The following is a 25320-nucleotide window of genomic DNA, read 5'->3' on the forward strand; positions in this document are numbered from 1 at the left end:
CCCAGTAAGGTAAGGAAGGACAAGTGTGCTTGAAAAGGTTTGCAAAAAAGGACGGACTTAACAGATAATGCCGTTGTATTTTGACACAATTATAGTGACGTGAGTAGTATATGGGATACAAAAGGTAATGGGAATGGCATTTTGTCATTTTTGAAATGCACACCTTTTTCATTCAAATTGGAATAAGATGTGGACATCGCTTCGTGCAGAAGGATATATTAGAGTTATTAGAATTAGTAGAAGTAGTAATTGTAGAAGTATCCATTCTTTTCCAAATTGTCCTGTTAATATACTAAAATAGCATTTGCATCCATGAGATTATTTGGATTACTCACCTAAAATAATTCACGACGCACTGTTTAGGATTGTTCTGCAATAAATGGACTGGCCAATCGCGTAGAAACTCAATATTTCTGGAACATGTTAATTAAGAATAAATATATTAATATAATAAGCCGGACTCCATTTTCAATAAAGCTGTGCCGTTGTTAATGGTACAGTAAATAATAATAGCTTGACATCAATTTTAAATCATTTGAAAATATAAAAAACATTTTATTACCTTATAAAGGAGTTATGTTCTGAATCGGCTAAATTTGTTATACCACCTGACATAAAAATCTTGATAAAATCCTGGAATATTAAGAAAGAAAAATAATCAGTGATTCGGGCCCCAAGCTAAGCAACTTGCCCACGCACATATTAAACCAGTTGTTACCCAATATGGGGTATACCCAATATTTGCCCAACGCGTTTTACAACAGCTGTACAAAACCTACAAAACAATAATTAATATCATTTTATTAATCATACCATTTCGCAGCAAAACGCTGAATTACATGGAAGTTAATACATAAAAAACATTAAAATTACACAAAATTCACATCAACAAATTCACAAAATAATGAAGATAATTAAAATGACCTAGAAACAGGTTGTTTCATACAAAATAACTGAAAATTTTGAAAACTTATTTCAATAAGAGAATCATAATGTATATAAATAACACCCGTCTTTTCAATCCTATTGTTGAGGTTTTGAATTTCATACAAGTTTTTGATTTGTGACGTTTAAACATAGAGGAAAGTTGTTTTTTTGTGTGTGATGTGTTTATAATATATACGTTTGTGTCTTGTTTGGAGCTATAACATAGTCATTGAGCGTTTTGTACCTGTAGGGTAAATGGTTACCGAAATTGCAACTGCACTTGGACCCTCAATAAATTGTATTAATATCGACCAACACATTTTAATTCTCTGACGGACTGTATTGATACCTTGGTCAGTTTGTAATGTTTCAACATCACGATAACTGCAATAATAGAGAGGATGTTTTCACTGGGTGTCCTGTTAGATTAGATTTGTGTGAGATTTAAATTGATGAGATTTTAACCTTTGTTTCATCACTATAAGGACAGAGACATATAGAAATATCGATTATTTCTGTTGGTTATATTCGAAACGAAGTACTGAATTGGACATTTTGGCAGTCGGATATTCTGACAAACTATATTATATAGACCCGTACGACGGGCCTTACAGAGTTGGTAAATATAGGCCTAATCAGATTTTAATATTTTTACTTTAAAAAAAAACGTCTTTAGGATTGAAAGCTTCAGACATGTTATCCTGACATTTTGTTTGCATTGGAGTTCATTTAATAAAAGTATTGAATTTGCATTTCGAAAATGTGATCAGATACTCCAAAGATAACATAATTAAAACACTTGAATTAATTGATTTCTGTCTTCATCCTCATGTAATAAAATTATTTTTGACCAAACTTAAAGGGCAGGTCTATTGCAAAAACAACATCATATCATTGGCAAGCTAAAATTATAAGGACAATGAAAATGACTCTTTTGAGAAAATAAGACGTTTAAAATTGATATTCCGCAAAAACCAACTTAAGCGGTGATGAGTTCCTTCGAACGAGACAGATTTGGCCTAGAAAAAAAGGTGACGTCATGAAATGAGATGTGCCCGCTTTGAGAAAGCGGACTATTTACCTACGTCATCAGCCAAACGGGGGAAGAACACGTACGCTTCAAACGGGGAAGAACACGTACGAGTGAACTTTACCCACACAATTTCTCCTTTTTCAGGAGAAATACGCATACACAAGTGCCAACTTGTACTCTTCGAATAGAGATAAACTTGTTTTTGCAATAGACCTGACCTTTAAAGAATATATTCTGCTGAATGGATTTCTTTCCATACCCTCATGTTAATAAAATTATTTTTGAACAAAACTTACACAAATATGTTGCTGAATGGATTTCTCCCCACATCCTCATGTTAATAAAATTGTTTCGCCACTGAATAGATTTGACTTAAATGTGGTTTCTTGTTCTGTTAATATATTTGGCAGAAAACGGGAGAATGAATAATATAAATTTCTAGTAGCACTGATAATATGAAGTTCTGGCTGGGCATAATATAAAGAAAAGGGTTTATTTATAGACGTACTTTCATATGCCATATGTGTGAATCACGTGGGGATACTTCCAAGTGACTTAACAGTTTTCCTTGATTTTATTGCTTTTTTTTAAGGTGATTCGCGGTGATTAAGAACTGGAATGACACAATGAAAAATATATCTATCAACAGAGATATTATTATAAAAATTAGACATTTTGGCCCCAGATCTTCAAAATTGTGGGGATCCCAATTGAGAGATTGATTTGATTATTTCCAAGTCCATGGGATCGGTTCGGTAACTTGATTTTACGACAGTCTCAAGCTAAGACAAGATACATTTATCCGAGTGAATGTAACAGGTATATTCCTGGTGCAGTAAAACGCTGAAATGAGCGTTCAAATGACTTGACGCAACGTTCCTGGAACCACCGCTAGGTGGCAGCACTCGACGAAAGCTTTGATGGAACACCTGAATTACTTTCATATGGAAAAACCAGGTAATGCTCTGAGATGCCCGAGATATCTTTGATGTAGCCACAATTTTAACATTGTAGCGCATGGATTGCCTTAGAATGGTTTCAAAAGGGTTGGAAACGCTGATAAATATACGAAACAGCATAGAAAAAAAAAAAAAAAGTGCATTTAACCGACAGATCTAATAGACCCGTGACTCTGGATCTAATCGTAAGCCCATCCTTCATTGTGTCCTTTGCGCTTATTTTAGAGTTAGACCTACTATTATTTTGACCTACTACCTTACCCGGGGTAGTTGGTGAAACTTTGAAGGTAGGAGATTATTGATTTTTATTTTTGCTTTTACGGAATAAAATGGGCCACGCGAAAGTTAGCACGATAAAATCAGCACGCCTGACGGCGTGGATATAGTCCGTCGGCCGGCTTGGATATAGTCCGTCAGTCGGCGTGGACATTGTCCGTCTAGAAGGACTAGAATAAAACGCTGTGCATATTAAAAGGGCATTTCGTGATCCACAGCCTCATCCCCCCACTTTTCTCAAAAAAAGTTGAGATTTTTATATCACTGGAAACCTCTGGCTACATGTTTATGTACAAAATATTTCTTGCAGATTAATTCGTTTAGCAAAGATATCGTGAAATTTGAATTTCGTTCTGGTGCACCAGAACGACAACGCATTGTCTATGGAGCAGTGAAATCAACTGAAATTTTGGGAATAGGTTTTTGTCGTGGATATCTAATGAAAAATGACATAAATAGAGGATGCTAGGATCACGAAATACTCCTTTAAGCCGAGTTACGCAAGCTATTTATTTTAATAAAGACCGTGGTTTTTACAAGTGGTTGGATTTCAGAATATATGAAAATGATTAAACTGACTAGACATTCTTGCTATTCTTGTATTAACATGGGATAAATTAAAGTATGATAAACGACATTCAAAAGAAAGATAGTACGGAGATGAAGAGGAAATAGATGGATAGAGAAACGAGAAAGAGAAGAGAGGAGAGAGAAAGGGTAAAGCAAACAGAGCAATAGATTCAATTAATTTGGGGATAGTTTCGTCAAAACGTATAGTGCAATGAGTGTCGTCTTGTTATCCATTTTTAAATTCATGTTATTCATTTTTAAATAATATCTATAATACTAGATCACACATAATTTTCGTCTTTACTCGTTATTGGAGTGTAACGGATATTGTATTGCCCTTTATTTCTTAAATGATTTTGATATATTATTGGCCACAATACGATATATCAATGTTATTTGCATCTTTCATATCAACACTGAAAATAGCCTAAACTAGAATTGCATGCATATTGTGTACAATATGTATTTTATATTACTTAATTTCTATTGTATCTTTAAAATGCCAGTGAGAATGGAATGTAATCATTCATTTATTTGTCCTTATAACTAGATATAAGCTAGCAACAAAGGAATAAAACGTGCTTTGGTATGGAAAAGTAAAATTGTACTTGTAAAGTGGAACAAAAGGTGTACAAAGATTATGTCGTGAAAAACCTCATAAGTACTTTTGGCCCTTGAACATGGATAAAGCCTTGTAGGTGTAGACTTTAAGTTGCTTCATCCATGTTCAAGGGCCAAAGGTACATGCAGACACCACCTCATTCTTTACCTTTGGCTCATGATAATGGATAAAGCCTTGTAGGTGTAGACTTTATATTGAATGGTTTGCTGCATCCATGTTCAAGGGCAAAAAGTAATTATGAGGTTTTTCCCGCCCAGTGACGATGTTTAAAACTCCTTACAATAAAATATTACAATAAGTGTGCTTTGGAAATGATTTCTCATTTTATAGTAACACTATTACTTTAATCAAACGAATGCACTGAAAAATGCTCAAATGAGGTAGCTACCAAAATATTTAACAACATAACTACGAAATGGGTGTTGTTTACGCCCAAACGACCTAAGCTAATCGTAGATCTATCCTTTGCGCTCATTTTAGTAATAAAATCATTACCAAGCACCTTTTTTGGAGGTCAAACATGACCATAGAGGGGGATTGTGGTGAAGCCCAACAGTAAAATCCATGATTTTCATTTTAGTAATAAATATAATGATATTTCTTTCAAATTTATATATTAACATACCACTTCAAAGGCCCCATTGTTTAAAAATTACCCATTTTAAGATCAATTACCAGATTGTTCAAGATTCAATTCAATTCAGTCACTTTTGCTACACAAAGCATTACGTTTCACTACCTGGAGAGAATTGATCAAACATTGAATTCCCTCCTGAGGATCGTGTCTGTCAATGAGTTGACTAGATCACAAGGATGTCATTAGAGCTATAGGCAGTATATAACACAAATGGGTCAATGAGTTACATAAAAATGACCTTGTGTGGTATTTGGTTCCCAGGAAGTGAGTTTTGCCTGAGGCAATTTGTGGTTAAATGTTGATCCCTCACTACAAGAGTTATTACCGTCGATTTGGTTGAAAAAGGAAGTCAGACATGATCAAAATCTCTCCAGGTAACAAAACGTAATGGACACGACACGAAAATGGCAAAAACTATTTTAGGAACACTTTACACAATTGGACATATCTTCGCTTATTATAGAACACCGATTTTATTGAAACAAAGCAAAGGTTTGATGACAAAGTAATAATCAATACAATCAGTAAGTGACATGTTTGTTATTAATCTTTGAAATAATAATTCTTTTTTGTTACAATGGTTCTGTATAATACCACACTTAACATCATGCGTATGTACCCGTCCACTATGAAACAAGCTTACATGTTCACATTTCAATACTTTTACATGTCCGTAGTACTGAGTTTTATCTGCATATTTGACTTACTATTTACGATTTACATGGACATTAATGTCAGATTTCGAAAAGTTCAAAACTGAAGAGTAAAACGAGAGCAACACCTTATAGTTTTTACCCACTAAATCTGGGAAATCTTGAAATCTTATCTGTGTTTCAGCATAGAAATACCGCATCTAGCAATGAATTACATTGTATGGTCGTCAGCAATGTGCAAACCCCGGGGTGTAAACCGTCTTTGTATTAGAGCACGAAGAGCAAAACATTTCTATCATGACATAGATATAGCAGAGAATATACTGATCCCCATGGTTGCCACACAGGGGCTATTTTAACGTGTCTCCTGTGACGTTCGTGCAGTGAGATTAAAAATCGGTGCAGTGAAAATTAAACAACCGTGCTTATAATATGCAGTAGAGATGCTTATAGAGCCTTTCTTACAGTCAATTTTCGCGCAATTTGAGCGGACTCAACACTTCATCAACACTTCAGCATCTCTTTTCTTGAAAACATCATTTCATCGTGACCAATGTATATACAATAGTTTAGAGCAAGCACGGACACTACCCCATTGTCCACCTAGTAAATATTTTTGCCCAAACAATATTGGCACCATAACAAAATCGTTAGATTATAGTACTATGATATCTCTTAAAATCAACTGTTGCTACTTAAAGTTTTAACTTTTCATAACATTTATTTATTTCCTTGGAGCTTAATAACAACTTTGGAGCAGGGATAAATATCACACAGTTCACAATGGTGTAGGTGTTAAATGGTCTTGAAATTATTTCAGATATTTTGCGCAATTTTAACACAAAACCTGAAGGAATTCATGAAACCCATTAATTATTATTTTTTCTATTGCTACGCTATGATAAAAACATTTAAAGTTTGATTGCATCCTTAATGGAAAGCAAGTACAAAAACTTAGGCTAAATTTTGCCTGCAATTAAGTCCAGTTCAGGGCACATATTATTACGGCTCGTCTCCTGTAGGTATAAAATTAAATATAATTTTGCAATTGTTACCTTACAGATAAAGCTTTTAGTGAAAAACGTGCTAAACTTCGCGAATGACAATTAAAAACGTATTTGCATACAACCGTACACCTTCTGGAAGTTCTGGTGTATATCATGTTGTATGAAAATCCTGTTTTGTGAGAGTAGACTCAAGCCATTTCTTTCAAAATGAAAATCATGTTTTGCAAGTTTGAAGTGGGAGCTTTTATTCTTAATATTAGCATTCTGAAAGAAACCAACTTTTGTGAGGCGTATTGTATACTCCTATTCTAGATATAATCATGATTTTTCTGTCTTCAATATTCATTTTAAAAGGCTGTAAGCTTAAATGAAGAAAATACCTATTATGTACAAAATATTTTTTGCTCATATTTGCCCATTATTTATTAATTAAATTACCTCATCTCTTAATTGCTTATGTATCTGTCCACTATGAAACGAACTTACATGTTCAAAAGTGCAAAAGTGCGAAACGAGAGCTAATCTTATAACAATTTCTTCCACTAAATCTTGGAAATGTCAACGCTGTTCCAACCATAAACGTAACCTTCTGATTTTGTTCTTGTAAAACTGTCTTATCTTCGGCTGTGTTGCAGCATAAAACACCGGATCTAGCAATGGATTGCATTGTACGATCGTCAGCAGTATGTAAACTGTCTTTATATTAGAACACGAGGAACAAAACAGTTCTACCATGACATATATACAGTATGGTAACATACTGATCCCCATTGCTGCCACAAGAGCAGCTAATGTAATGGCTGGTTTTAGGTAACGATCTGCATTACTGCTTTCATTTTCACTTGCTCCTGTTGTCATAGACGTATTGCAACTGGCGCTGATACCAGCCGTTGCATGACGACTGTTAGAATTACTAGCATTACCAAGACTATGCCCAATTTTACGACTCTTCTTTATTCTGCCATACAAAAAGCAGAAAAAGACCGAGCTGAGAATACCAACCAGAAAAACAGGACAGCAGATAAATCCAAGCGAAAACAACAGTCCAAAGTTTCTAATTCTACGAGGCGGTGAAAGGCAGTAGTAGTTAAAGTTCAGATTTCGTGCGATGACATTAACTCTTTTAGCATAGTTCCACATGCTGAGCTCAATAATTGCGATCGCTAAACACGCGCTAAAACATAACAAAATCGTCTGCTTTACGCGTTGTCTTGTTTGATACTTCATATAGCGGGAATAATCAATTGCCACGAGCAATACTCTATCGACACTGATAGCGACTAGGAGAAGATTGCCAAATATGTACGTCAGATTGGATAATGCCACTGCCAACATACACCCTATTTCACCGTAAGGGAAAGCTTGTAGAATGGCCAAAGGGGTTGAAAACACGCACATGTACACTCCGTACATCAGATCAGCAAAAGATAATGCTAAAATAAGAAGATTGCTGGCTTTTTCACGCAAACTGTGTTCATAGATAAAGGCTAAGACCGTCATAAGATTACCAGTGATAGTGAAAACTGATAAAAGTGTTGAGTAAACGCCGTATATAATGTTCGTCGTGGAAAGTTCATTAGAGGAACCTGCAGAAGTCTCTGATGACAAAGTAGTTAGATTAGCAAAATGAGAACTATTGCCGTCGGCCATAATTGTTGCAGGTTAAAAATAATACTGTAACTTTGAATTTAAACTTTTACTGTGAGAAAAGCGTTGCGTTGCCGCCACGCGCGAGCCAATAATGAAATAAGTGTTGTGCAATATTGATGCAGTATATTGAATGCAAAGGCAAGAGCGCCGTATTTAATGTATAATGGAAAGTTCATTAGACATTAGCAAATTATTTTCCTCCCGGTGGAATTTTTTTCGCCCGGAGAAAAATTGTTAACTTACATGTAGCTCAAGTGTGTCAAAGTAAAATTTCCACCGATCTTATATAAAATCACCATGAACAGTTTAGTCCTTAGTCTGTCAAATTCGGAAGGGTTACCAAGGCCTGTGTTGCCTGACTCGGCAACATGCTGCCTGATTCGGCAGTACTTCCTGTTCAGGCAGTCAGACCGGAATTAGAGGACCCTGCAGAAGCGTCTGATAACAAAGTGGTTACATTGGCATTGCTGTCGATCATTGTTGCAGATTGTAGTCTAGCTTTGAATAAACACTACTGCCAGAAACGTTGCCTTGCGCGATTCAATGATGGAAATGAATATAACGGTTTTAAATAGAATAAATAGATGAAGTCAATAGCAGCGTTCGTGATGTAACTCGTCGCTACTCTGGCTCATTCTCTTATTTAATAATAACATATAATAGAATGAAAGTCATTGTATTTCCGCAGGCTTGTATTTTCGGATTGGGTTGCTCCATTCAACGAATGTGAAAGTTGTCTAGATGTAAAAGGGGTACTCCGGCAATCATAACATTATGCCTTATATGTTAGACAAATAATTATCAAGCACGAATCACATTGTTTTATTTAAAACAAACTCATATTGACCATAAAAACGAATAAAAACAGTCGGCTCTCAACACGCGATATTCAAAATTCCCGCGCCGAAATTATCTAAGTGCAATGACGTAATGGTTATTTGTGTTCAATTGTCGTCAGCCTCCATTGTATTACTGGGACGTCATTGCACTCGGCGCCCGGGAATTTTGAATATCGCGTGTTAAGAAACGGATGTTTTTATGGTCACTATGAGTTTGTTTTAAATAAAACCATGTGATTCGTGCTTGATAATTATTTGGGCGCTAAGTCAACTAGTGAAAGAGATGGTATGTATGTAGAGAATGTATAAGAGCAACTTTAATTTTTTATAATCAATATTCCATGTGACACGTCTTTGGATCATAATACCAATGTTTTACTCAATTTTCTATCCCATTTGTGAAATCCAAGATGGCCATAAAATACACTACAAATGTATCGCAAGCTATTTAAAGACGCTTATTTTGGAAATATTTTACAAAAAATTTTTCCTTCATCAGGAGATACTTATTTAATGGTACTCGCCTTTCAAATCTTACTTTTTGTTCTTTAGTTAAAGCATTTGTTTAATACTAAATTGTGTGACCTTCTTGCACCCATACTGTAGGCAAATACAGACTTCTGTACAGGGTAATCTATTGAAATGGGTTAATTTCCAGTGTGGTTGCAGTGCCACCCCTTTCTTGCAACCGCATTTTAACAGTTTAATGATAACATTTGGTGCTGGTGGATTTAAGAATCAAACAGGAACAATGTACCTATCAGTGAATGAAGAAATGGTTGATTCCATATCATATCAACGCAAAGCATTGTGACTTTTTCAGAGAGAGGTGGGGGAGGGGGGCAAGGCAACTTTCCTTTCTGGAAAACTTGGTCAAAAGTGGGCTAAAAAGTACAGAAAGAAATTATTTTAAAAAACTTAAATATTACGGCGGCCAGCATGGTAGGGGGGAATTCTCACAGGCTTCCTCCTGGCTACGCCACTGGGTATTAGTGATCTTGCAGTTGGCAGAGGCTTTCTTGTTAATTCTGCATGCTTGACGATTATAGAGTACGAAAACCACCGAAACTCTTAGACCTTAGTGAGTACTTTGGATTTGTACAACAATTGTACAAACATTTCAACGTATGAAACCATCTCAAGAGAAGGAAGGTTAACAGTATAACTAAGCTGGTTCAGTAGTTCTTAAGATAGCTCTTCATATTTTGAGAAAATATTTCAAAACTTGAATTTTTTCCATTGAAGCGCATGGCTAGCACGCAGAGCAATAAAGAGTTACCTTCAAGCTAAATCAATTGACGCAATATTCGTGGTGACCTATAGGATGGAAAACAAAGACCAACCTGTGAGACGCTAGGAGCAAATCATACTTCAGCAGTTCTTGGCTTCTACGCCTTTATAATGTTCTGATATCAGGCACAAATTTGCTGCCAAAAGCTATTATTAAACTGGTGGAATGCGGTCGCAAGAAAGGGTGTGGCACTAAAACTGCGCTGGAAATTACAGTGCATAATACGGTGGGGTTGCTTACCGCATGGGTACAACAATTCCACAAAATTTGTTGAAGACATAAATGACAATGAAGTATACACAACGAGGAATTATTATGTGAAGCACTATAAAAATGTATAGCAGGTATATAATGTTAAAGGAACCTGCAGAAGTCTCTGATGACAAAGTAGTTATATTTAAAAATTGAGAACCATTGCTCTCGGCCATAATTGTTGCAGATTAAAATAATAGTCTAACTTTGAATTGAATTTTTTTACTGTGAGAAAGGCGTTGTGTTGCCGGTACGATTGATGCACATTTTGAATGCTAAGAGAGCTCTCGCGGTCAGCTATATCAGGGGTTCAACCATTATAGCTGCCGCTAAGAACTGAGTCGCCTCTGTGAAGAAAAAAATGACGTTTTTCAAAGGCACGTTTTGTACACGTCTCTATGGAACTGACATTTAATATCGTGGAACCGTACAAAGATTGTTTATGTAAAGCTTTATTCATAGACATTATAAACAATCTATAAATAAGTAAATTGACAAAGTTACGTACAAACGCATGTCCATTCAAAATACGAATTTTGTTAGAATAAATGACATTTTAAAGTACAAACTCGTACCTCTTTTGAAATGACGATGAATTCACTTGCTTCCCTTGAGGTCACCGTTGCTGTTCGCCGTCCTTGATTCAAGATGGCGAGCTCCTGATAAAAAGAAAATGCGTACAACTGATATCAACCCTTAATCCTCCCTCTGCTCTCGTGGTCATTAAAACCCTTAAGGGATCTGGAATGAGCGTTTTGAGCGTTTCGACAGTATTTTTGTGGGACATGAGAGCACATCAGACATATCGAATTGCATTCTGAATACGAAAATGTCTTTCTGATATCAAATAATTTTCATTTTTTGAAATTCACGATATAATACAAATTTTATGACAAATTATTAAAATTGATGACATATTCTAAAAGTGTATGTAGTTGGGACGAAAAGCCGACGATCAATTGAAAATTTTGACCTTTCATATTGAAGATATGGATTTTTTCCCAAAAGACTTTTTTTTTTGGTGTTTTGGGAAAAAAATCGATATCTTCAATACGAAAGGTCAAAATTGTCAATTGATCGTCGGCTTTTCATCCCACCTACATACACTTTAAGTATAAATCATCAGATTTATAAAATTTACTTCGAGTACTGTTAAATATCAAAAATATCAATTTTTAATCATTTGCCATAAAATGTGTACTACATTGCGAATTTCAAAATATCAACATTATTTGATATCAGAAGGACATTCTTCGTATTCAGAATGCAATTCGATATGTCTGATGTGCTCTAATGTCCCACAATAAATACTGTCCAAACGTTCATACCCCATCCCTTACTATGATTCTACTATCAAATAGCATATTTAGGCAATAAGGGTTTTTTTACGTTTTGTGTCTGACTTGCTTCCCCAAGCAAACTTCTTTATTACTTTCTTACCCCGAAACTATCACCGCTTCGCAAAACTGCCGCAGTTCTTGTTGCACTGTGACTGTCGCTGCCAATGAATTCAGTAACTACAACTATAAGAAAAAACCGAAATCAGTACAAGGACGTTTTCATGGGATCAAACACCCTAAAATTCATCCAAAAACGTGAAAGCAATATAATAAAGACAAATCAAAATGAAGGTAAGATTAAAAAGTTAATCTATTATATAGCGATGAGGGAAAAATCCAAGTTTAGATTAAAAGTTCTTAATCTAATGGATCAAAACTAATCTGAATAGATAACCACTTTTTAATGTTATAGATGAAATTCAAATCCGTAAGATGGACTTTTTAAATCCCCGGCACTTGGGGAGTATGGAACTGCAAAGGTCATCCGAGGTCAAAGGTCAGGTCAAATTTAAATTTGCTCTGATTGGGCTGTAACTTGGGGAAAATGATCCCTGACAATTGGGGAGTATGAAACCACAAAGGTCATGTGAGGTCAAAGGTCAGGTCAAATTTTAAGTTGCTCTGATCGGGCTATAACTTGGGGAAAACGATCCCTGACACTTGGGGAGTATGAACTCGCAAAGGTTATCCGAGGGCAAGGGTCAGGTCAAATTTAAAGATGCTTTAATTGGGCTATAACTCGGGGAAAATCATAGCAGTCAATATATGTATATTATCCAGACATTATGATGCATTAATCAAACACACATTCTTACCTGACCCTGATAAGATAAAGTAAAAAGCATCGGGTCGATGTCCTTCCCGGATGATCACCCTATTGGCACCGTAAGCTTCATACCGCCCAACGTTAGCTATGTGGCGTTGCATTTTAATCGGATATTCCGTAATCAATCGTACCGACTCACGTAACATTATCTGAACCTGTAGACAACAACAATAATATACACTTGTGTTACGTTTAACCAACGGGTCTATTTTTTGTGTTGGTTGGGAATTGCTGTATAAACTGTCGATTTTCTGAAACGCCATTCTATTTATGCTATGCGGATGTACGCTTTTGTTTGGATCATTTTTCATCTGGTCAAACTGATGGAAGTTACAAAAAGGGCCAATGTAGATTAGGCTTTCAACCATCTGTCCAAAAGAAATCATTCACTACTCCAATGCTATCAGGATTAACATTTGCCGCTGTTTCAGCAATAGAATTATTATTTTACAATAAAGTTAGTAGTGGAATGTAAGGGAGTTGCTAAATACAGTTTTTCATTGATTTGCAACACCAATAATTGGACCCAATTGAGATTGGAAACCATTACCAGGTGGGGCTGTTACATGGCTTGATGTGGTAGTACCCTCGAAGTTTGACCAACCACCCTACCCCGGATATAAAATGGTTTAAATTGTTTCCACTAAAATATAGGGTTTTGTAGCAACAATGCCTTAGAAAAGGGAAAGATTTGGGTTAAAGTACTGGCTGTTTAAGATAATACAACAGGTTCTTTTGAAATACATATTGGCGCTTTTCCGAATATTGGTATAAAGCGTATTCTCCTATTGTTTTCGATAATGTTATTACAAAAGAGTATACATACATACATATACACACCCCTACACGCCCCCTACATACATACCATTTATAGGGCGCCATTTTATAAAGATCATAAAGATGGAAAACAAAACATTTGGAAGGCAAAACAATTATTGTGGGAACATTAGTATACGTACATAGTAAATTTCTTCATTTGTTCTATGTTTTGACGGTGTTTGCAAAATTCGACGGGCTTCATTTGATATTCGATTCTATAAGATGGTTATAAATAACAACAATTATTAATATATAATATATACAAGAATTAATATAAAATATGTACGTGGCAAAATATCTGATTCTGGAATAACTAACAATATCATTTGGCTGTGACATCTTGTGTGTTTATCGTTCTTAATGAGATTGGCTGTCCTGTAAGGCAAGTGGTGCCAGTTTATAGTCGGCGATTTTGTGTACGTTTTCGCTGCGACAAACGCTGTGTTTTAAGTTGCGATTTGCGGTTCTCGGCTGCGCTTTTCCACTCTTTTTCTACTCCAAGTTTGTCGTTACGGCAAACAAAAACCCTACAAAATAAAATATCGCTGCTGTTACAGCGCCGTGTTTGTCGCAGGTGCAAAACACACACTATCTAATACACTGGCTCTTAGCCTTATACATGTTATAGCTGATCACAACCTCTAAAATACCTGTCTGTTAGCTCGATATAGATTTACATCGAATATCAATTCATTGGACAGCTGTCTATGAGAATGTGCAAATGAAAGTTCATCATCATCTCTGGAAATAAACATATGAGAGGAATTACGCGATTATTTTTGCATTCATTACAATGTGTCATCCGACAATGACAATGTGGGTGGACACGAAATACTCGATGGCTCAGCGCCAGAAATATCTCCCATTATAGCACCTCATACATATTCATCAGAGAATGACACCAATTCATTGGTCAATAGCGACTTGACACCACCCAAGTAGATTGACCTATCCCCAATATGACCTATCTTACCGGACGATAGTTTTCCCCTATTCACCATATCATCATCCTTTGAGACAAAAGTTCGTACTTCCTTTCGTATAAGCGTGTTTTTCGATCCGCGAAGGTAGGATTTGGCATTTTATATTGTATCATGGTTCTCAGTATGATAAAACAGGAATTACCAATTTATTATAGCAACAACTAAAATGGCAGCAGTCATGGAAAGAAGTCCGAAGCGGATATTGCAGAACTAATTATGCACTGAAAAGGATGCTCGAAACACCCAGTTTATGATTCGTGAAGCTGTTCAAGACGTATTGCAAAGAGAAGGGAATCGCGTGTACAGAGCTTAGAGGAGCTCGTGAATCCAAAGCTTAACTTCAACAGGTAAGCACGAACTTGTGTTGATGAAGACCGCAAATTAGCCTAGCTGACATGACATGGCCAAGGGACCTAGCGCCTATTTTCATATTAAATGTGACCCTATTCATTCATTCATTCATTCATTTATGGTTTATTAACACAATGCATTGTAGCCCGTAGGCTAAATTACAGCAAAGATTACATTAAAAGACATATATAATATACACAATAAAGAATTATGACACAATGCAATAAATGAACAACAAAATAAATAGCAAAATATTGCAGCAAACCCTATAGCACCCTATGACCCCGTGCCCCTATGAAGCTATGGTTATATGGTTAACTTTCTGAAAATATAAGAAAGTCCTGTTTTTAGCATGTAGTTTGGTAGTTTGGTATCGCATATTGGATATTCAATACTTGTTAGATTCTTTCATATTATTTGCAAATTCTTTACTACTATTTATGTCGGAATTTTTGTCAACTCACCGAATTTCAAGGTAATGCATTCTGCAAATTCTACTCAATAATATGCTAAGTTTTACCATTCGTTTGAATTTGGTCATGTTGTTCAGAAGTTGTTTCTGGGAAAATGATCAATTTGACATAAAAATAACAATAATAATAATAATAATAATAATAATAATAACTTCAACTTCAACTTCAACTTCAACTTTATTTTCCATAATCAAACAAACAGACAAATACTTATTGGATACATTATTACAAAGAAAGATTAAGGGGGTACTACACCCCTGTGGTAAATTTGTGACTATTTTTGTATTTTTCTCAAAAATTAATAACACACTGGTAAAAAAGTTATGTATATTATTGGGGCAAGGAATCCAATTACTACACTGAAATTTCAGTGACTCAAGACAAGCGGTTCAGTAAATATGATAGGAAATGAGGTACATCCTAGCGGTACCTCATTTTCTATCATAAGTATCGAACCGCTTCTCTTGGGTCACTGAAATTTCAGTGTAGTAATTGGATTCCTTGCCCCTATAATATACATAACTTTTGTTACCAGCGTGTTATTAGTTTTTGAGAAAAATGCAAAAATAGTCACAAATTTATTGAGGGGTGTAGTACCCCCTTAAACGAAACGTTTATGGAGGGAATGATCGAAAGGCCAATAAGGCCAGAATTGACCACCCTTTTATAAGACAGAAAAATGAAAAGCAAAATGAAAAGACTATCACACAAGACACATAAAACTTAAAAAATTGCTCCAAGAATTAAATGTATGATGAGAAAAGATGCAATATGTATTTTCTTCGAAAGTTTTTCAATGATTTAGCTTCTTAGACATTTTCGTTTAGGGAGTTCCACAGGATTGGGCCTGTGGTTCTGACCGCTTGATCAGTAAAAACCTTTTTATTTCTGTTGCTGTTTCTTGTGTGATAGCTGTGGATATCAGAACGTTTGGTAAAGAAGTGTTTGTACATAAATACACCTAATTCTAATTTGTAGGTATCAAATACGTTTAAAAAATCATATTTATGGAAAAGTGGCCCAGAATGACTCCGATAGTGGCTATTGGAAATGGTTCTCACAGCCCATTTTTGAAGCTTGTGTGTTTTCTCAAGATATGTTTTACACGTGTTCCCCCACATGAGAATCCCGTAATTAATATAAGGCAAGACAAGAGTACAATATAATGTTTGCAGAACCCGTTCAGGCATGTAAAATTTCAGTTTGTTAATTATGCCAATATTTCTCGAAATTGTTTTTGATATTCCATCAATATGACATTTCCATGTAAGATTTTCATCCATTTATAACTCCTAAAAATTTGGTCTTAGTTACTCTTTGTAGTTTAACATTGTCTAATATAATATCTGCATTTTCGTGAGACGTACCATCATCAGAGTTTTCCATCGAAGTCATTTTTGGGGTACCCAAAATCATATAATTAGTCTTACTTGCATTAACCGAGAGTTTGTTTGACTTGAACCAGTTGCTTACTTCTGATAGTTCCTTATTAATCATCGATATGTCATTTACAATATCATCACTTGAGTACAAAATTGTTGTATCATCGGCAAATAGTGTGAAGTCTAACAAACTCGACGCATTAGTTATATCATTGATATAGAGGGCCTAATATTGAGCCTTGTGGGACACCACATATTATACTTTGAAGTTCAGATTTGCTGGTATTATAATTTACATACTGTTTTCTATCGCTTAGATAACTCATGAACCAGTCATAAACTATTCCCCTGAATCCATAGTGTTCCATCTTATGAAGTAAAATATTGTGATCTATTGTATCAAATGCCTTTGATAAGTCTAGATACACGCCAATTGTGGTTTTATGATCCTCTACTGCATTGTTTATTTTATCAACAAGATGCATGATCGCCATATGGGTGGAATGATTGGCTCTAAAACCAAACTGTTTTTCATTTAAAATATGGTTTTTGTCAATAAATTCAATCGATCTGTTGAAAACTAATCTTTCCAGGATTTTAGAGAAACATGGCAAGATTGATATAGGGCGATAGTTTGACAGTAGTTTGACTTATTCCTAAATCATATTTCTTTATTTGCAAGGGTTATGTGATTAGTACCGCCATTAAAACAATAATAATAAAAATAAAAATAATAATAATAATAATAATAATAATAATAATAATAATAATAATAATAATAATAATAATAATAATAATAACATTAATACTACTACTACTACTAATAATAATAATTATAATTGCATTATTCATGTTGTGTCTTGATCTTATGTTTTGACATCATATTGTTGTTCTTGAGCTAGAGGACGCACCTCATTAACCATATGAGTCTCAGATTATGTCTTCAGAGAACAGTGACGTTCAGGAAGATCAAATCTGTTTCTATTTTACTACTGTTGACTATTATCTAAGTGCAAGGCATTTTACGAGTATAAAGACACAGTTTTAACAGCGTAACCTTCGCAGATCTTCAGATCAGATATATAGATAAGACGGTGCGTCAAAGATACACGGCTGTTTGATGTATATAGAATTGGCTTCATTATTCCTAAATCATATTTCTTTATTTGCACGGGTTATGTGATTAATACCGCCATTAAAACAGCTGGAATAGGTGAAACAAGCAACAAGGAAATTGTATAAACATATTTTATCAAACAATAAAAGGAATTATTTGTATTAAAAGCTTGAAAGGGTAATTTCCAGTAACTAAATAGCGCCACCAATTTTGGCATTAACACATACATTTTATATCCGAAAAAGCTTTAAAAAATAATATAAAAGTGAATGATTTTGTAAAAGAGGGAAAATTAAAGTTGAGAACGACTCAAAAGCATCTGTATACATTAACACTATATCACTTTTAGCTGTTTAAGCCTAAAATTTGGTTATACATGTTTTGTTTGAAAAACTAATAAATGATCCCATCAAACAACCGTGGATAAGAAATTTACATGATTTATGATTTCATGTTTTAACATTTGACTTAGAAATTAGAAAACATTTAAGACCAAACTTACCTTTTTGACTTCCCTGGCCAGGTTTTTGAAACGCCTGGCCGCCATTGCAGCTGTCCCTTGAGCTTGCCCAGCTCCAATTCCATCTGAAGACGACCGTTTACTTTGTCTCTGACCTTCCTCGACTGACGATCTATTTCCATTAAGTGTCAAACTGTTCCGTTGCCTGTTACTTCGAAACTTTGCGACGATTTTAGATTCAAGTGCCCCTGGCGTCAATTTTGAGAAGCCGCTTACAGAAACTGAACTTCTCCTCCTCCTATTTGTATTGTTGTTGTTTAATATATTCATTGTTTTCATCATACTTTCAAGTCTCCGACTCGGTAGCAATTGCGATCCAAACTCATCGACTTCACTGCCTTGAAGTTGTTGGTGATTCTTGTGATCAACCATTTTGAACTTAAAAATAACTGCAGGAAATCTTTTATCCTTACTTATTTTCTCCAAACTTGAAAATGGCCAAATGATGGCATTCATAACACTGAATATTGGCATACACACCTATATCATCCTCTTACATACTGCGCATTGTAAGTCACCGTACCTTTGTAACTTTTGCGTTTCTCCAGGTGTGTTTACAACTATCTGACTCCGATGTTGACAAAGACTGGTATGCGAAGCATCCCAGCTATGGCTGCCAGCAGTTAGTTGCAGGTCTGGTTGCAGTTATGTGTGAAAAACACATCAAATCGACATCAAAAATGGTTAGCCAGAATCGACAGCTTATTTCAAGTCATACATTGTTTTCTGAGTACGCTCGTACAAATTACACGGGTTTAGAGTTTGACATCCTTATTGATATGGTTCAAATTGATTATTTTGTTACCTTGGAATTTCAGGTATCGCATAATTAGCTTCTTTATCTTATCTAAGTTTGCGTGTATACATGATATATGGATTAAGATTAAGTTGGTCTATGTAACTTATATATGTTGCTACGTCTTCTTTCAACAGGTTCCGGGACATTATGATATTCGGATTTCAATTATTTTGCAGGTTGGTTTAAATTTAAATTTAAAATTTAATTGCATGTGACTTTCAACATAATACATGTTGCTGGAACATTGATAGATACAATTATTAAAGTCATAATGTACGATCTTTTTTCAGAATTTACCTTTATTTTTTTCAAAACCGATTTTTTGGCATATTTGTAATACTTACACATGTTCTAACTTAAATCTATGAGCAAACTGTCAAATTCGTCCTATTTGTAGTAAAACGGGACGATTTTCTGTTGGTCCGACATAAAGTCATAATTTTTTAGATTTATGACTTTATGTCGGCCACGATCGCAAACCGTAGTCTCGTACAAAACTAGCTTAGTTACGCTCCCTCCACATGTGGAGGGAGCGTAACCAAACTGGCCGCGTAGGAGACTAACTCTGAGGCCGCACTCGCTGTCCTAATCCAAAATAGTGCGAGATGTTTCGAGTGATAGAGGTGAAGTTTATGATGTTGTTTCTTTGCAAATTCCCAATGTTTTTCGCGTCCAAATATATTGGGAACTTTCATAATGATTGCATATTATCATTTTAGAAGAAAAAAAGAAAAATCTGAAAATTTAAAAAGATCGTACATTAAGGCTTTAACATAAAATATAAACTGCTTCTCTAGAGCTATACAACCTTGTTATTGTTTGTTTGGTATTCTATTTTTGGATAACGTCATTATCATGGATTGTGTTTATACTATAGTTTGCTCTTTTGTTGTCATTGTAATTCACCTTTTCGGTAAATCCCATAAGCCTTTGCGAGTACACCTGAGACCTCGTCATTTGACGTCACGCCGATTTGCGCAGATGCGCACATCGTTTATTGAACATCGTTACTGCGCATTGCAAGTCGGCGTGACGTCAAATGACGAATTCTCAGGTGTACTCGCAAAGGTTTATGGGATTTACCGAAAAGGTCAATTGCAAACAGGCCGGAAGAAGGCCATTCATGCAGTGATATTTGAGAATATTCTGACGTAATTGCACTTAATAAGGACCCACAAAGCCACTGGACACTTTACAGGTTGTTGCTGACCATTATGTGTCCCAAAATCACTCCATAAATATTTTGACATTACGTTTTACTACCTGGAGAGAATTGATTGCATTCCCTCCTGAGGTTCGTATCTGTCAATGAGTTGACCAGATCATAACGATGTCATTATAGCTAGAGTCAGTATATAACACAAATGGGTCAATGAGTTACATAAAAATCACCTTGTGTGCTTATTTAGTTCCCAGGAAGTGAGTTTTGCCTGAGGCAATTTGTGGTTAAATGTTGATCCCTCATTACAAGAGTTATTACCGTCGATTTGGTTGAGAAAGGAGGTGAGACATGGTCAAATCTCTCCAGGTAACAAAACGTAATGAACAATCAGGGATTTGGATACGATAAATACTAATTTGCAGCCAGCATCACCTCCTTGACTATCAGTCAACAGTAAGTTTTTTGTCTAGAATGTCAAGCAAGCTCACCCTTTCCACTATATAAGAGCAGAGCAACGACACTTCTGGTCTAGGGCATTAACGATTGGGCTAAATTAACTTTGGGAAGTTGTAATCCTAATCAGCTCCTTACGAACCCCGTTCATTTCAAATTGGTTAACAACCCTGTTTACCGAATGAGTTCCAAAGACTTGCAAGTTTCGGCATCAAACATCCTCTCAAAAATAAGTACCAACCCACGATACCAAAGTTATATAGACTATAAATAATAGTCAATGTATAGTATAGACTTACACAAAATTGCAAAGGATTATGTTGCAAATATTTCTAAAACCCCTGTTGAACAACATATCAAAAAAGGAGACAAAATGAAGTTGGGAAAATAATGCTGATTTCCATAACACAAAAGTGGCATCTTATACAGGACTCAATTTTCAAACTATTCTTTGGTTAAAATGAAATTCCAAGCGGAACAATTTGAGACCATTTTGTTTGATATCGGAGCAGTTTTGAATTGTTGATATTAACCTTTTTACTTATAAACTCAAGAACTGTACATAGGATAGGTCAAACTATAGTTTTTCTGAATATTTATGAGAGAAATAGAAATACACTGGTACAACATCCGCTTCACAGGTCAATGACCTTTTACCGCCGGAAGGTCAGTAAGGCTGATGATGCTTTCAGGATTAGACGTGAAAATTTCCACTAAAAAATAGTAAGTCCAGTTGACTATAGTTCAAATATTATTAATGTTGTTCTAGAATTTGCAACCAGAACAATTTCTACCACAATTTTGCCCATGTATACCCATTGTTGTTTGCAGACTACATTATTCCTATATTCATTATATTGCATAATCATCTAATCTTAACCTGTTGATTGAAAACAATAAGTGACACTACTCCAGACAATTTGTGTTTTACTTTTTATTGCTCTTTGACAGAAGAAAACAGAAGCAAAGAAAGAGTATAAACGTTAGAAAAACACTGTACACTGATACGTCGATCATATTATCACATTTACACGGAGAAAGACCCAGTTGACTGTTAAATAAATATTAGGTAGAAGATATACATAGTAAACAACGCCACAGAATGAAAATAAAACCAACTGCTATAGAAGAAAATATAAAAATACATCATCTTATTGCTTCGGGGGTCACTGCACTTGAATAAGCTTCGAATAAAAAGTATACACATCGGCGTTCATAAGCATGATAAGTACGGCGAAAAGGGACAGATTTTGAGCACACGGTCACGTCAACGTATCAAATGCTTTGGCCATATCGACATTTTTTATGTGATTGGTCTCTTTTTTGTCATCAGTCGTTCAAAAAGTGACGTTTCTCCATTTGAAGGAAATGATTATTGGTTATGCAATTTAGGGTATATTCTGTACGTTTACAGTTACACCATTTAGCATATCGAATTTGCTATCATCAATTACGCCATATTTTTTATTAAGGAGTATTGTGAGGTACTTTGGTATTCGAATGACCCCCTGGGCTTACTGTAAGATCTATCGATACGAAAATAATATTTTCTTATTTACATAGTACTGTATTAATCCTTATTTAATTCTTACATTTTAGTACTGTTTTAAGGGAACTGGAATGAGCGTTTTGACAGTATTTTTTTGTGGGACATGAGAGCGCATCAGACATATCGAATTGCATTCTGAATACGAAGAATGTCTTTCTGATATCAAATAATTTTCATTTTTTGATATTTACGATATAATTTTATGACAAATTATTAGAATTTGATATTTTTCACATTTTTGATATATAACAGACCTCAAAGTAAATTTTATAAATCTAATGACATATTCTTAAAGTGTATGTAGCTGGGAGTAAAAGCCGACGATCAATTGAACATTTTGACCTTTCATATTGAAGATATGGATTTTTTTCCCAAAAAAGACCTCTTTTTTTTGGTGTTTTGGGAAAAAGTTTCAATTGATCGTCGGCTTTTCATCCCAAAACATACACTTTAAGTATAAATCATCAAAAGTATCAATTTGTAATCATTTGCCATAAAATGTGTATTACATTGCGAATTTCAAAAAATCAAAATTATCTGATATCAGAAGGACATTCTTCGTATTCAGAATGCAATTCGATATGTCTGATGTGCTCTAATGTCCCATAATAAATACTGTCCAAACGTTCATGTCCCACCCCTTAATGAAACAAAATATTTAGCTAGTATAAAGGCATCGAAGAACCACATTGTTCAAACATAAAATTTCATGTTATGATAGCTGATGAACATTTCAATTCGTTTGTAAAATAAAATACACGTAAAAATAATGTTCTAGTATTTTCAGCCATAACTGAGATCTAGAAACTATATTCTTGTGACTTTCTTTGGAAATTCTTTTTTACCCAGGTAGAAAATGTTCGGTATTATTTCGATGCATTAAGTATATACTTTTAAACGAATCATATACAACCCTTAACACGACAAGAAAAGAAATAGATATAATTTTATGATAATTTTGTTTCAACATCACCTTACCAATGTCAATAACATCCAAAACCTACAATCTTGTTTAAAAGAAGAAACAATCAATTTGACTAGATTCGAAGTAAAATGGGATATATCTTAAATAGGAAGCCCCGCTTGGCCAGTTCTCCACAGAAGAACGGACTTACACCTGTTACTTTGAAGACAGGAGCTTAGACCAAAAGCGGGGCTTCATCTTTAAGATATTACACGATTTTGACAATTTCATGTTAAATGTGACCAGAAATTGTGTCAAATAAGACGATATTCTGCTCGAATTTGACTAGATAGTTGTCTGAGATTTTACTTAAATCTAGCCTGATTAGCAAGATTGTTTTAGGAGCATATTGAAGTACAAGCCATCACAATGGAATGAATATAAAACATTTTTCCCATTAAATATTTACAATTAGCATACATATATTTTTGAATTAAACCAAGAGTCAATTGAAAAAAATTAAAGATTTGACAACATGTTAATATTTGTTTATCAAAAATCTAATCAACATAATTTTGAATTGATTCTTGATTCACCCTTTTATGTTTTATTTAACAATACAATACTACAAATCATAATGATTAGAACTATTTGGTTCTATTTGGTTCTTGAATACACATTTTTGTGTGAACCCGAGGTCAAACCGTTAGACTTTTTTGTAAGATTCATTATCACAGACAATTGCTATGTCATCGGAATATAGGAAACAGTTCCACGGAAAGATTGGGGCCAAAGCCGAGTTTTCTTTGGCAATGGAGATGTTATACAAGCAGTAGTCCCAAGAAAGTTGGTGGACTACACAGCTCAGCTAAAGAGCAAAACATCAGTGAAGGTGTCTAAAGCGAAAGAGCTCTCCTTTTTCAATAATATTATTTGTTAATTATTCATACTTTTGCCCTCACAAAAAAAATATCAATTTGTCACAAGGCCATTTGTATCAAATTCGGATTTTGATTTCGAAATGCTAATGAAAATTAAAATGTCTGTTTTGAAGTGACGTTTCTTTGGTTTTATGAAATAATCAGAGCTATATACTTTGATATCATGGGAGAGAAGTAAAAACCAACAGTAATTATTGTCAAGTTTCAACCAGGTAGTTTATAGGTTTTTACCTCAGGTCACGAAACTTTGTGCTCATTCACCCTGTTTGTGCTCTAATAAAACCTATATGAGAGTCTAAAAGCAACACACTTTGCTCTATTGTTTCTATGTTAACTCTAATAGCTTCTAATGACTAGCTTAACTAGAATCGGCGGTTCCAATCACTTTAAGTATCAGTTGGCTTTATCATATAACAGGACCCTTATATTACATATTAATATCAAAATATCCACCGAAAACTTAAGACATTACATTCTTTGAAACAATTTCTCAAGACTCTACATTTTCAATCTTTCTCTTCCTGCTTTTTAAAATGACACAATAATGCCCTGTTATAAACATTTATTCAAGACCTCATCTGTGTTAAGAATCCAGATACGTATTTATCTTATTTTGCCTGAGAACATTAATATATGTTAAATTATTACAATCTTCCAAAAATAAGGCATACCCCTAAGGCAATTAGGGTTGTCCAAAGTGAAACAATGACGGACGTAGCTGAGTTGGGGCTGATGGGAGCTGAAAAGAAATCGAGAATAATAATAATTATTGTTATTACTGTCATTATGTAGATTACCATTGGAATACTTAATGTTATTGATAACCATAAACTGCTTAATGTATTTCTTATATGATGAAATATTGATTATGATATTGCTGTTGATGCAGCTGCTACTGATAATGATTCAACTTTTATTTTCGTAAATGTATTATTCCTATCTACATCATCAACATCGTCATCATCATTGTCATCATCATCGTCAT

The 25320-nt window shown here is 34.7% G+C and overlaps 1 protein-coding gene across 7 annotated transcripts in view; it reads right to left on the bottom strand.

Annotated features, from left to right (window-relative positions):
* Positions 1-21860: 21860 nt before the first annotated feature.
* LOC140148341 (uncharacterized) overlaps positions 21861-25320 on the bottom strand; it is a 116254-nt gene continuing 112794 nt past the window's right edge. For all 7 annotated transcript variants that reach the window (XM_072170261.1, XM_072170259.1, XM_072170260.1 and 4 more), the window contains one exon: positions 21861-25074. In XM_072170261.1, the coding sequence (XP_072026362.1) occupies positions 24980-25074 (95 nt within the window). In that variant the 3' untranslated portion in view covers positions 21861-24979. The remainder of the gene's footprint in view (positions 25075-25320) is intronic.

The sequence above is a fragment of the Amphiura filiformis genome, chromosome 3 (genome assembly GCF_039555335.1).
Source record: "Amphiura filiformis chromosome 3, Afil_fr2py, whole genome shotgun sequence".
In the NCBI taxonomy this organism is placed as follows: Eukaryota; Metazoa; Echinodermata; class Ophiuroidea; order Amphilepidida; family Amphiuridae; genus Amphiura; species Amphiura filiformis.